Below are 15,789 nucleotides of genomic sequence, written 5' to 3' on the forward strand. Positions count from 1 at the left end.
CTTGAAGCTTGAAAAATACTTGAAGCGTGCCGTTGGAATCCACTTTTTGGCAGACTGCGGCACTAAACACAAACAAATTTACATCTGTATTAAGATGTCGCTTCAAACAATGAAACTATTTCAAGGAACTCTACCAAAGCTACTAGTACTTAAAGGGCACACCTCTAGAATGGGAGCCCACGAGAGGGTAAAACCTTTTTTATTTTGCAAAGGGCACATTTTATTTGAAATCTCAACATCTTTGGGTGCGTTCAGACAGGGTACTAAAGTTGGTTTAACTCATGGTTCAACTTGATCGAGTTCAACTCAGTGTGTCTGAATGGATCTAAAGTTAGTCCGAATTGAGTTCACCCCACAAAAGATAAACCGTCCAGGGAGGGGGTTTATCTTTAGACCGCTTCGAGTTTATCTTTTAACACTCTGTGTGGACAGAATAAAAAAGACCACATCCGGTTTAACTCACAACAGGCGACCCAATGACCTCCGTAATCATTATGTAAACACACGGTGACCAATGAACAGGCCAATAAACAGGATGTTAGAGTAACGGGGTCGCGTTTTCTTTGACCTCTTAAAACCAAAAAATAAACCGGATCGGGTTTAACTCAGTGCTGTCTGAACGCAAAGGGTTTTATTTTTACGATCACCCCCTGCTGCTCGTAAAAGTTAAACCGGTTCGGGTCTAACTTAGTACGCTGTCTGAACATACCCTATGTGAAATCTTTGAAGGGGCATAGAGGCCAAGAAAAGGGGCAACAGAGGTCATGGCCTCCGTGGGCTTACAGGGCCTAGAGAATGTTTTGGGCCCAATTTCATAGAGCTGTTAAACGTAAGCACAAACATTTGCTTAGCATGAAATTTCTTCCTTGATAAAAACAGGATTACAAACCAAATGTCTTTTTGTTGCATATTGCTTGTTACTGGTATTCAGCTGTTGTTTGCTTATCCCGGAAATCCAGTGGAAATTTGGTTGGTAATCCTGTTTTTATCAAGAAAGAAATTTCATGCTTAGCAAATTTGTGTGCTTAGCAGCTCTATGAAATTGGGCCCTGATCACAAGCTCAGAATTTGGCAGTAAGCGGAGCCATAGGCCTATGGAAGTGGGCACAAGGGGCAATTAAAAAAAACCATACATATTACATAAGCAGACGTTTTGGGGGGGTTACGGAGCGTCCCTTTAGCAGATTTTCTATTTCATAAAGATGTTTACTGTACATGTTCTTAACCGTTAGCAGGGGTGTAAGTGCTGGTTAACCAGTGGTAAGCACACAAGTGGCGTAACACTACAAATCCAAAGTGAAAGGCATGTGCGCCTAGACATTTTCTCTTACTTGAGAAATCATGGTGACATGTTTATGAACTACACACCTTTTTCTGCTACAGTTACAAGCGAAACAACTTGCTTTATGGGTAAACAGTTTTATGAAATTGGGCCCAGATATGTACTGCTTTTTACTTATCTGTTTCACACAGCCATGACAGCTGAAATTGCTGATCTTGCATTGTACACTACTGTATACAGTAGTTTTCTACTAAACTGTTTTACATAGTAGGAATACAAATGAACCACAATCCTGGTACATTGTCTCGTAATTAAAAACCTACACTTGTTAACGATCTTTCCAATTGATTGGCTGTGTACATGTAGTTCATTGTATGCAAGCGTAAATATTCTTAATAGGTTAATTGAACTCCAAAAATCTGGCACTATGTCTTTTAAAATCCCATTGTGTTGAAAACAATATGCAATTTAATTTATCTATTTCATTTCTATTGAAATCGGTGAAGAATTTTGTTTTGAGTTTAATTTCCTCGTACAAAGTACTAATCTCTCATTTCAGCCTAATTTGTTTCACCATTTCGAGTCTATCCGGAGATCGTTGGTTCAAAACCCGCTCTTGTAAATATGTCTTCGTTTATGTTTAAACCACGAATCATATAAAAATTAACCCTTAAAAAAAAAATAAGTCACGTAAAGTGCAGTTAAAATTGGTCTTATTATCAAAATTGGTCTTATATACCAGTCAAAAATTGGTCTTATTATCAACTGTCCACATGCTTTAAGTTGATTGCATATTCATCAAAATCTGATTTGAAGATGTTCCCTTCTTCACGAGGGGTGAGGTCTCTAGACAGCCAATAGGTCTAATCATTCAATCACCAAGGGCTCATTATTGCATTCCATTGCAATCAATTTCAACTGATTGTTATTATTAGTATTATTATGATTGATTGAATTTGTCAACCTGGCTTTTCTTAAAAACGCACATTGCTTAAAGGCGCAGAACACCTTTAAAGGAAAAAATTGTCTTTTTTAAATAACTTTTATTTATTTAACTGATATCCATGAGTTGTAAATTGCCAAAATATTTATTAACTCGATTATTTATAAGATAAAAACAAATGTTAATGGTCTGACATTTTTATTTTACTCTATTATTGCAGAGTCTTTTCACGTCGGCCAAAATTTATAAGAGTCTTTGACGGAGGCCAAATGACAATTAATTTTATATTTGTACACATCCATAAGGACCCAAAACAGGATTTGCAAAGAAATGTTCTGTTTTAAATATCGGAGGAAAAACAATTGTACTTAAAAATTTGGCCTCTGTCCGCGAATTCATTTTTCAATTGTGGATAAACCATTTCAGATCGAATCAAATCGTTTCAAATTGCTAATTCTAACCGGGTTCCAGTCTGTGTCAACACCAGATGGTATTCGAACCAGGGTCCAATAAGATGAAAGGCAAGGAAAGAAACCATTTTCCCTCAGAGCTAACCTACATAATCTCAAAAATCACAGTCTCTAGTTTTTGAAAATAAAGTTGAAGCGCATTTAAAGCCATTGTACACTTTCGGTACAGAAAACAAAACAAAAGTTCACAGATTTACAAATAATTTACAGGGTTTACAGAAGGTAATGGTGAAAGACTTCTCTTGACATATTTTTCCATGAAATGCTTTACTTTTTGAGAAAACATTAAAACAATATAAATTCTTGTTAGCGAGAATTACGGATTTATTTGAAACACATGTCATGGAAATGCGCGGAAACAAGAGTGGGTTTTCCCGTTATTTTCTCCCGACTCCGATGACCGATTGAGCCTAAATTTTCACAGGTTTGTTATTTTATGTATAAGTTGTGATGTATACACAAAGTGTGGGACTTGGACAATACTGTTTACCGAAAGTGTATAATGGCTTTAAAACAGGCAATACTCGGACAACTGTAAATTATATGTATAGGGCCTACTGTATTGTAAATATTACTGCACTATCCCAAACATTGCTTGGAAGTGCAATTTCATTATCTTTTTGACGCTAGCGACCCCACCCTTGTCCATCCCTGATGTAGGCCCTACATCTTTCTCTGTTTACAATAACGTCTGGTGAAACTGTCAGCTGCATTGACTCACAGGGGCACTGTTTACTTTCATAATTACACATTACTCATTTGGTTCCTTCTCTGTTGCGCTTCAAGTCTTCATTTTTAATAATTAAAATGACCTTTTTTTTTAGGTGAGTTCCTTGTATGTTAAGGCTGCTTGTATTACTAGAGTATGGAACCAGTTTATGAATATTAAATGAGTTCCTTTCATTACAGGATTAATTATTAATTTAGTTTGCAATATTGAGGAGAGGAATTTCAGGCAACTAAACTTAAAGGAACATTGTAGATTAGTTTTTGTCATTGAATGCTAATTTGGGGGCCAAATTGTCAATATAAGTCACCTATGAAAGTTTCGACTGAATTTGTCAGCCTTTTGTCAGTGTACATGTAGGTGTCAGCTTTTTGAGAAATTAGCAACATAAATAACAAAAAGGCAAATTGTGTTTATGTAATTTCAAACTCCGTCACAGTTAGTGAGGTGAGACACGTACCGACTGTTCTCCGGCTGCAGCATTCACAAATGGACACCACTTTACCCTTGTATAAGTTTTTACAATTATATTTTTTTTGAGTATTACAAACATAGGTAAAGCTTGAAAACTATTTGCAAGAATTTCCACCCCTTAAAGACACTGTGGACACTATTGGTAATTGTCAGACCAGTCCTCTCACTTGGTGTATCTCAACATCTGCATAAAATAACAAACCTGTGTAAATTTGAGCTCAATCGGTCGTCGAAGTTGCGAGATAATACTGAAAGAAAAAACACCCTTGTCATACGAAGTTGTGTGCTTTCAGATGCTTGATTTCGAGACCTCAAATTCTAAACCTGAGGTCTCGAAATCAAGTTCGTGGAAAACTACTTCTTTCTCGAAAACTAATTCATATGCTCTGATAACAAGAGGGCATGGGATTTTACATGTATTGTACACCATTAGGCACAATGATTCAGAGGCATCAACTAAACCGTGAAATTTGGAGGCATTTTTGTGTGGATCATTAATTCTACTTTTAAAACATCTTTCTAACCAAATTACATTTCCAATTGTTTTTAAAAGCTTTTCATAGACAAACTCGCCTGGTACATGGCAACGTGTCCCTTCTAAGTTTGATCCCAGCCATTTCTGTTTCTATTTTGTTTTTTGCAATTGGAGAGTTACTGTCTGAATGAATGCATTATAAAGAATAAATTGTTTATGCTAACAATTGTTTTTTGGTAATTACCAAACGTGTCCAGTGCACTTGACACCTTTGGTAATTTTCAAAGACCAACCAGTCGTCTCACTTGGTGTATCTCAACATGCATGAATTATAAATTAATGATAAATAAATAAATAAATAAATTATAAAACCTGTGAAAATTTGAGCTCAATCAGTCATTGAAGCTTTCTGATGCTTGATATCGAGACCTCAAATTCTATATCTGAGGTCTAGAAATCAAGTTCGTGGAAAATTACTTCTTTCTCGATAACTACATTTCAGAGGTAGCCGTTTCTCACAATGTTTTATACTATCAACCTCTCCCCATTACTCATTGACAAGTAAGGTTTTATGCTATTAAGTATTGAGTAATTACCAATAGTGTCCACTGGCTTTAAGTCTGTGATTCTCTGTAGTAGGCCTACGTGTATATCAATGCAGACCGATTGCCCAGAACTGACTCCGATTTAAAATATGCACCATAAATGTCAAGATCATTCTTGCAGCAGTAATGCATGCATCAGGCACTGGATAGCAATGTTGAAGGAACATTCGTTACCTTGAGTATGTGTACATGTACATTGCACATTTCAGGGGATGATTCATTCCGCTGACTATAGTGTCATGGAAATTATCTTATAAAAACTGCAATATACATTTTGATTTTACCTGTAGATTAATATTGTCCCCCCCCCCCATGCAAATTTAACATCTGTTGCATACAACAACCGTATAATTCGCTTTACACTGCCCTAAAAAAAAGGATTTTTTTTAAACTAAACTTGGTTTTGTATCCTGGAAATGAAATGACATTTGAGGATCTACATGTAATAGAAAGAATTTTTCTTGGACAAGTTTTATCCAACTTAATGGTGAATTGAATAAATGTTAGTCACTCTTCCCCTTTATCAAAAATAAAAAAGGGTAATGCAATCTTTCACTACATGTAAATTTCAGGTTCCAAATAACCCACAGTTTTCCCTTTCCCCAAAACACCAAATGCTTGTAGGTGTCTGCAATGTACATGTCTGATATTTCATCGCGAAGGAAATAGAGGCAATTGCCCCCATTGCCCCCGGGGTCCGTGCTCTTACAGTGTCTTAGTGCCAGTTGAAACATTCCAATAGAAATTTACAATATCCTCATGAAGATTCCTTGGCCGTTGCCCTTCTAAAATGAAACATTAGACCTGTATGTTGGAAGCCCATTCAACATTCAACATGCAAGCCCATTCAAAGTTTAAAGTTGCGCAGTCCGCCACGAGGTTGTAATTTAGATGGTACTAGGCAAATTGATATACATTCCTGTGTGATGTGCTGTTGGGAACAATGAAGCAATGTTTCAGTAGCTCATTCTCTACTGTTCATCTGCTTTCATTAACTGTGTCACTTTTGTTGTAACATCGTTGGAAGATGACATTAGGTCACCTCCAAATCAGAGTAGGCAAGTCACTTAACGTTGACAACGAAGATGATTGCCTCCCCTGCCCCCTGGTCATTGCCTTCGGCCCTTGAAATGCACTATACATGTAGTAGAAATTAAAAATGACCTCACAGAGTGTGCTTTATCAAGGAGAAAATGCCAGCCTGGTTCGCTTACCCTTTTAGAATCAGATATTTGTTTTGATTGTTAAATTATTTAAGTTATTTCATGTTTATGTTTTTGTTGTGGTACCTGCAAATAAATCGTTGCGGTACCTGCTGCTAAGGTTTTGAACTGCCTCTAGCCATCGGGCTTGTTCAGTTGTCTAGTGGTACACATCTGCTCTAGCAATGCAAAGGTCACGGGCTTGAATCCCCCTGTTCCATTTGCCCCCTTGGGTGCCCATTTGCCCCTTTAGGTTCCATTTGCCCCCCTTGGGTGCCCATTGCCCCTTTAGGTTCCATTTGCCCCATTGGGTGCCCATTTGCCCCTTTAGGTTCCATTTGCCCAATTGGGTGCCCATTTGCCCCTTTAGGTTCCATTTGCCCCCTCGGGTGCCCATTGCCCCTTTAGGTTCCATTTTTCCCCTCGGGTGACCATTGCCCCTTTAGGTTCCATTTTTCCCCTTGGGTGCCTTTGGTGCCATTTGCCCCTTCTGCTGCTGCCCATTCTGTTGACACCCCCTTCCCCCAATATTTTTGGACAGTATGTGAATCTTGAAAAAGGGAACACATAAACTGTACCATCTTCCCCAAATTAAGCTGCTCACTCAAGTGTTATGTTGTGCAGACTGAGTGACTCACCACGTGTCATTTTGGTGTATTACACCTGCTGCTGTAATACCCACGGTGCTAATATTCAAATTAGCTCATTGATATTCACGTAAGTACATGTAGGGTCACTTTATGTTCATAACTTGGTGTTCTGCGTGGAGTCTTATTATATGCAAACATTGTTATAAACCGGGTGTTACCTGCAACATATTACTCATTCAGATGAATATGAAATGACTTTATTTGCATAATTTGTATTATGAATTTAGAAAATATGAAAAGTATGGCCAACCCTGTGTCATTTGCATAGTAACATATTCATAACATATTCTATAAATCACTTGTGAATTGCATCTAAGAGCGGAGTCTTCAATCGTTCAGTTATTGTGATTCAAGCGGTCACCCCATCGTGCATATATCCATTGCCCTCTTTAAGAGTGGATCTGTCTAGAAATTATTCAAATAAGCTACATGTACGCCTAATGAATATTCAAACACAGCAATGAACATGTACACGTAGACTGGCAGTATGGTCTGATTCTTATGGTCAAAGATGAGTCATAACCTTACCGGGCCAGTGCATACAATTTTCGTTAATTTAGGTTTTTTATTGAATGGATGAATGGCCAGGGGGCTTGTTTAATATCGTCAGCTCACATTGTGAGCATGTGTGTGGGTCCGTTGGTTTAACAGGTTTCTGGCGGGTTACGTTTAATTACAGGCTTAATTTGTGTGTAGACTGTGTGTGCCATTGTGCTGTGTTGATTGGCTGTTTACGTTTTGTTTTCCTTTAAAAAAAATTTTTTTTTACGGTTTTGATTTCCAAATTATTTTAAGGTGCAGTTTTTGTAAAATTTTATGTGAAAATTTAAAATTTAAAGACTTAAATTCTGTGATCCAGTACTCTGTGTGCAGTGCACGCTACATGTAAGTTTTTTTTTTTTATACTTCTTATAAATTATTGTTCTTTTGGCACAGTGTGGTGTTCTTGTTTTGTTTATTTGTTGATGTTTACTTGTCTGGACAATTAATTTAAAAAGAGCTGGAATGATGAATTTCAATATCAAATTTTAAAAATTTTCATTGTTCATTGTTTCACAACCTGTCTTGTCTTTGCTGTTCAACATTTCATAATCTGCATTTGTCATTGTGTACAAAATTATAACAATGTACATTGTAGTCTCGATTTTAATATTTGTTTGTATGTTTTAAGTACACATGGACTCAAGCCAAACACTTGGCTGGGACCATACATTTTTAAATATCCTACAGTACTGGCTTGATTCTTTCCCTATGCCAGTACCAGTTGTTACTTCGATGCCCCAACAAATAAAATGTTCCGGAATAAATTCACATTTTCCCATTGTAGGTGCGCTTTACACTGAAGTATGGAAAAACTGCCTTAAGCCGGGTTCATTCATTGGGCCGTATTCATAAAAATAGCAATGCTTTTTCTATGCTTTTGCTTACATCTTCATACATAACATCTGTAGAGTAAAAAAGATGTAAGCAAAGGCCTATAAAAAGCAAATTGCTATTATTTATGATGCAAATTCTTACATCTCAAATTCCCATCGCACAATTCGGAAAAGAGTAATGTAACATACAGCGAAAACAGAGCTGTGCTGTCAAATTCAGTTTCACACAATTCGCAGGAAGTTAAACCAGGCTTTGCTCTTCTTCTTAAAAACACGTTTGTAACAGGCCTGTACTTGTTTATCAATTATTATGGACACAGGATCCTAAATACTGGTAATATAATCTACTTTTACAACAACACAAAACCTTGCCTGAACCCACACACAAAACCTTGCCCGGACCCCACTGATAGCGCCCCCCCTTCTCCCCCCCCCCCCTGAATCTTGTCCATTGTGAACAAAGTACCTAAGTGAGGGCCCCTAATGACATGAATGAATACAGGTCCTTTGAACACGCTGGAAAGAGGTCTACAGTATTTGCACGATCCCTATAAATCAACATAATAATATCTGCATGTAGATTGTCCTAGACTGCACTTTGTCATATTATGTATCCCCTGATAAAAAAATAGAGTAACAGAGACATATCTGTCACGTACGTACATACATGTATGTGAATTTTATGAGTGGGACATCGGTTTTGCGATCTGCCAAATTTATGTGGATATTTTTAAATTCCGCATTTTTGTTTTCGAACCTGGACCCTTGATGTTATATCTGCTCGCGATGTAAACTTGGGTGTGACTTGGATAAATTTTCCATTCCCAGGGTGCACCTTACCTATCCCAGAATCCTCTTTTAAACTTTCCTTATTGTCTGCCCGATTTCCCAAGGAGGCACTGTGTGATAGCTTGGAAATGGAGAAGATGGTGGTAAGTGGCGACTACTGACGATGCGAGTGTGTCAATTTAAAAACGTGTGCCACCTGCTGCATAAAGCTTTTTCAGTAAATAGTATCAAAAGAAATAAAATCCTGCTTTGATGTGTTCACGTAAAATATTGTTTGAAGAGCTGAGAGTTTTGTAGCCACCTGCAGATTTATGTTTCAATAACTGTGCCTTTTTTTTTTTACTATTTTGAGGACGTAATGCTGGGTAATTTGTAACAGGCGATAAAGGTGTTGCTGTCACCCGAGGGCTACTGTGATTGGGTATTGTTGATATCCTTGTTTTGGGGTTGCATGGGTTAGGGATGGGTAAACTGGGTTCCATTCAGAGTAAGGGTTAGGGATGGGTAAACTGGGTTCCATTCAGAGTAAGGGTACCCCAGTTGGGTAGCTTGGGTGACGGCATCACTGTGGGTGTAACTCGTGTACCCTGATGGAAGCTGGAGGTTCTTTTTTTTGTATTTCTTGCAGAAATTCAAAGCTTGATTTTTGCTCCTTGATTTATGATATAATTTCCTTCTAACTATTTATTGTGTTTTGTATTTTTCTATAAAAAAAATAAATAAAAAAAATGCTGCACTGTAAAGTCTTCTCATTCACTACAAGCACTAGCAATAAGCATTTTTTTGTAAATGGCGGATTTTGTTGTCCCGAGTACATCACACCATGTTTTTCTTGCAGTTGGTTTCCTGCACAACCCCTTTAAAAGATGAAAAAAAGTATGAGTTTCCATTTGAATTAAAGGAACACGTTGCCTTGGATCGGACGAGTTGGTCTGTTAAAAGCGTTTGAAACCGTGTGTTATAAAATATGTATATGGTTGTAAAGATGTTTTAAAAGTAGAATACGTATACTGATCCACACAAGTATCACTCAAAGTTGCACGATTTTCTTTTTACGTCACGAACTATCACGGTCGGCCATTTATGGGAGTCAAAATTTTGACTCCCATAAATGGCTGACCATGTTAGTCGACGAGGTAAAAAGAAATCCACGCAATTTCGAGGCATAGGGCCTATTTGTGTAGATCATTGTATTTTACTTTAACAATATCTTTCTAACCATTTTATATGCATTTTATAACAAACGGTTACAGAACGCTTTTCAAAGACCAACTCGTCCGATCCAAGGCAACGTGTTCCTTAAAGGTACAACATTGGTGTCACTCTAATATTATGCCAAAAATGAATATAGAAAACACAAAGAAATGCTCAGTTTGAGATGTGGCAGGAAAAACCCAACAGGGGAAAAACACACTCGATTAGGTATGGACTGAAAACCCAAACCACATGCAAGGGGCTCCGGTCTGAGGTGGGGTTCAAACCGGGGTCCACACCAGTGAAAGGCAAGGACAGAACCCACTGAGTCAGCCTGATCCTGCAATGCTGTAGACACACAATATCTGCATAAAGCATTTCATCCCACTGACACTAAGGATTAAAAATGAATCCAGATAGTTGACAGAGCGAGATAAATGATTTACCGGGCAGACAATCATACATTTTGATTGTTCAATAAAACGTGAAGCATGAGATGACACTTTTTAAAACCAATGTTGTTCCTTGATCGCGTTAATCGATCTGCTGTATAATTTTTCATGTCTTAGCCTTGATGTTTCTTCATATATTGTTTTGTCTTCAATTGTTTTTCACTATTTAATATGTACTTTGAGTATCCAGCCCTTGAGTTGCATAGCACTCGCCTCTTATCACTAATGCCCTGGTTCGATTCCTTGCTTGGGCCATAATGTGAGTAGAGTTGTGCATTTGAGTTCTCCAGGTGCTACACGGGCTCTGCAGAAAAAGTAAATATATACATTTGATCTCTGGCTTAGTGACTGTGCTCCATGGTCAAACCATAAGGAACCTCCATGGTCAAGTGTGTACATTTAGAGGTGTTTGTTGATCAAGGGAGCCCACTAATCCTGTGGACTAAATGAATTGACAAATCATTGGTTTTGGAAGAGAGAATGCAATTCCCATTTTCTACATGTACTTGTCACTGAATGCTATACAATCTTCTGAGAATATTGGAGCCAAAGTTAAGTTGGGAAAACAAAAAAATGATGTTCCATCAGAGATTTTGAGTTATTAAAATAGTACACTTTCTTTTAGCAGTAATTTGAAATTAATAGTAGTTGGTAATTCTTGTTATAAATCAGTGATCTCCCATAGTGAACTTTACATGTAATATTTTCCCAACATGGTTTAGAAAGATGAACTTGTTTTTTCTCCTGAAAAAGAAACCAAAACACACACACCCCCAAAAGCACACATATTATTATTGGTTGTTTTGGGGGATCTATAGCAGATGAAATGAATGACTTTCAACTGGATTGAATCTCAGTAAGGTCCATTCATACCGGCAGTGCCAGAACCCAACCTTTTAAGGTTTGTTTTTCCAAAGTCTCGGGGTGTTTTCATTCTTCCCAGGGAAAATATTATCTTTTGTCAAAGTTATGTTTGTGTTTCGCGCTGCTCAAAGAATTTCTGAAATGCACATTAACACATTGCCATCAATGGGAAAATAAACTCACAACTTAATGGGATACTTTTCTGTTGAACGATTTTTTTTTTTGCAAAATGGAAATGTCAAAAAAATGTGCAGTATTTATTGATATTTGGTTTATTTTTGGCTGGAATGTTCAGTCTTGGTTGAAGACATTTCTGTTGTTTATAATCCATTGATCCAATGGTTTGAACCATCACCAATCGAGGGCACTAACTCAAGACGAAACGCTATCACCCCTGGACTGTAATCATGCTTTGCTCAAACTCAACGATTCAAACCACATTCAAACCTACATAATTAATGTATGTTGTTTGCAATCGTTTGATCTGCTCAACCAGTCGAACACCTTTTTCTTTATAATTCACAACTCTTTTGAGAATAATTTTTCAGAGAAGATAAATGTAAGTGTCCAAGAATCGACCCATCACGTATTGTGACCGATGGATCGCGCAGATTGAACAAACATGCCCTATTGTCTTAAAAGCAAAATGCACAGTTTTTGAACCCGGAAGACACAATGTGTCCAGTTTTTTTAAAGTTTGTTTAAAGACACTGGACACTATTGGTTGTCAAAGTTGCGAGATAATAATGAAAGAAGAAAAAACCTTGTCACACGAAGTTGTGTGCCTTCAGATGCTTGATTTCGAGACCTCAAATTCTAAACTTGAGGTCTCAAAATCAAATTCGTGGAAAATTACTTCTTTCTCAAAAACTACGTTACTTCAGCAGTTATTCATTCTCTTATTTTTTTATTCCACCAAAATCTCGCCATTTCTCAATACCAAGTAAGGTTTTGTGCTGATAACTATTTTGAGTAATTACCAATAGTGTCCACTGGCCAAGGTTTCGGTATATTTTTGTTAGGATTTAGGCTTACATGCAACTGAATGTATTAGTGAAAATGCAAACAAATTAAGGTTGTTTATTATATAAATGTTTTGTATAAAACTTTTTTATTTATATATACCAAGAGTTTGTTTTCCTCATAGAAGCAAGTACTTTTTCTTATTTAAAGCCATCGGACCCTTTCGGTAAACAGTATTGTCCAAGGCCCACACTTCGTGTATCACAACTTCTATATCAAACAACAAACCTGTGAAAATTTGGGCTTAATCGGTCATCGGAGTCGGGAGAAAATAACGGGAAAACCCACCCTTGTATCCGCGCTTTTCGCCGTGTCATGACATGTGTTTAAAATAAATCCGTAATTCTCGTTAACGAGAATTGATATTGTTTTACTGTTTTCTCAAAAGTAAAGCATTTCATGGAATAATATTTCAAGAGAAGTATTTCACCACTACCTTCTGTAAACCCTGTAAGTTATTTGTAAATCCGTGAACTTTTTTTTTGTTTTTTCTGTACCGAAAGGCTCCAATGGCTTTAAGTTCAAAATCCAAAGTTTGACAACTCTGAAAATACCTGGTTCTGATGACATTTTGGTGATTTAATTTTGGTTCACACAACTGAAAACAGTTACCAATGTTGGCTGTATGGTTTTAATTTAAGTTTGTTTTGATTGAAGAAACTGCAAAGAAAATCTGTAATAAATGTAGTTTCGTTCATTTGAGTTTACACACTGTATCTAATACCTTGTAAGCTTTTAGTTTATGCTTCAAAAATAACATTCCCAAACTTTTGTTTTTGTTCAGTTGTGGGTGGCTTTTCAAGAATTTTTGGTGGTAAATTTGTGTTTTTAAATTTTTTTTAACGAACAGTACCCATACTGAATTTTACTTTTGAAGGGCCGCTTAATTGTTTCAGTGTATTTTATGCAACAACACTGAGGTAAATGTTCCAGTTACTCGCATTTTGCTGTACAAATGTATGGCTCACATTACATGTACATAATACAACTTCTACGTAAGCCTTGCCCCATTCAACCATGATTAAACATCAGCTGGGTACATGCTTTGTGTACGTATCAGAGCGGAAAATATTGGCTGGTAATTTCACACACCTTTTTAACAAGAATATTTTGGATTTGCCTAGTCGCTAATCTTGTCTGCTCTCCATAGTCCAGCATTAATGCTTCAATGATCTGGTGTCCAGCCAAGTGTCAATGATTAACATTCTGGTAGCTATAGGCTTCCAGGATAATTTAAAGGCACTGGACACTATTGGAATTACTCAGAATAATTAGTAGTATACAAACTTACTTGGTAACGAGCAACGGAGAGCTGTTGGTAGTATAAAACATTGTGAGAAACGGCTTTGTCCGAAATAATGTACATATATGTAGTTTTTGTAAAAAATTAAAAGACTTCAGGCCTGAAGCCTTCATTGATCTTTTGCAACTTTGATAATTACATCAAGTCAAAATGTTCACATCTATTTTTTGTTTAATGCCTTACAATTTTTTCTTTTTTCCTCATTTCTTTATGTTTTATTTTAGTTTTTATATTTTGTTACTAATCTTAAATGTTTTTGTTAATATTTTTTCATTTTTGGGGAAGTTAAAGGGAAATGTTCAGATTAATGACAAACCCTTGTTTTTTTTACAAGATGGTCTATTGAGCAACTGATTTTTAATTGTTGTTTTCTACTAATTAGGTGGTATGAAATGGTTTATTCACTTAGTGGCCGCTAGTCAAAATAATTCAAACATTTCAATAAAATTACAAATGAGGTTTATACTAGAAAACACAAACTAAGAAATTCAAAATAAACACAAACAAATAGTGAACACATTGATTAAAATAACAAAATGTCTGATTATATCGTCACTAAATTATTGATGCATAAACCATGATCACATTACTGATGATATTGATAAGGTAATTCTCTTTTATAACCCCCCTATGTGTGAAGTGGAACAATCCTTCCCACCTTGTTAATTGGAAGGGTGCACCTTACTAGCAGAGCATAAGAGGTGCTCGCTCATCCATGTTCAGGGGCCACCATTGACATCAGTGTGCCTGTATTATCATACCATTATCATGCAAAGTGGGTGGTTCAACTGTATGCCAGGGCGCCAAATACTAGCTGTGTTGGCTGTACACACAGGCTATGGGGGTGGACTTGCATGCTCACTCACAAGGCCTTGCATACAACACTGCAGAGTGAACGGCCCTAATCCAATGCCTTGCTGTGGACATTCAGCCTGTATTTTCACATGTTGTTTACACCTTCTGTCTTTTGAGGAAAACAACACAACAAGGAGGGTTGCAAGTGTAATGGTCAAAGGTCATTGAAGTGTTCAGATCATCTGGTGGGGTAGCATCCTCCAAAAATAGTACCTGGTATAGCACCACCACTCATCTGTATTGAATGTGTGTTCGTCTGCTGATGATTATGAGAGCTGTTTGACATTATATACAGTACCAAGCAACGTGGTAGCAGATAGAAGGACACACTAGTTGGATTTCATGCAATGGTTTAGTCTACCCAGTGCTCTTTCATAAGTCATCAGTACTACTCTCATTTCTTGCCCATCTCAGTTAGCTACATCTTGCCACCGAGCTCCGTTACATTCCATCGGAGACGATATTTCTCAGGAACATAATTTAACATAATTTGTGTGTAAAGAAGGACCTGGATTTTGAATTTGTTTGTATACATTATAAATGCTAAGGTAGCAGAACTGCTGATTTTACAAGATGACAACTCCATCAAAATTTAGAAATGTACCAAAGGTAAGTTTCAAAAAAACATTTCCTTCAAATTTACTAATCTGCTGCCTACATTTTCAGCTACTAAATATTATTGGATACAGTTTAGAATGGTGGCAATCATTGTGAGTGAAAACGTGGTGGTATAGCCTTATAATAACAGATTTTATTTTACAATTTGTAAATTGTAGGGTTAAAAATAGCCCAGGTTGGACTCTCCTCCGTTGCATGCAATGCCACAGCTAGTTGCGATAACGTAACCCTCGTGCCGACGGCGGCTCCAGCTCCTGAGACGTCTTACCAGGGCTAGGTTTTAACACAAATCCTATCTGTATCCTTGATGCACAATTAAACATCTAATTGGTTAAATTAATGTGTAAATATATTTTGATGAGATGTTTAGTGTCCCTGGTAAAAACTATTGACACATTTGGTTGAACTCATACTGTGTGAATTATCTACATCCCTGATCGGATTTTTATTTGTGTACACATAACGAGTAGGAGAAAATTCTAAGTGA

General features: G+C 37.0%; 1 protein-coding gene across 3 annotated transcripts in view; it reads left to right on the forward strand.

Annotated features, from left to right (window-relative positions):
* Nucleotides 1-15,789, forward strand: part of LOC117299460 (dihydropyrimidinase-like) — a 63,062-nt gene that overhangs the window by 14,015 nt on the left and 33,258 nt on the right. For 2 of the 3 annotated variants that reach the window (XM_033782999.1, XM_033782998.1), the window contains exon 3: nt 9,098-9,136. In XM_033782999.1, the coding sequence (XP_033638890.1) occupies nt 9,098-9,136 (39 nt within the window). Of the gene's footprint in view, nt 1-9,097; nt 9,137-14,667; nt 15,294-15,789 lie in introns of those variants that run through there. The other variant, XM_033783000.1, reaches the window with a different exon arrangement.

This window comes from Asterias rubens, chromosome 14, assembly GCF_902459465.1.
Source record: "Asterias rubens chromosome 14, eAstRub1.3, whole genome shotgun sequence".
Classification (NCBI taxonomy): Eukaryota; Metazoa; Echinodermata; class Asteroidea; order Forcipulatida; family Asteriidae; genus Asterias; species Asterias rubens.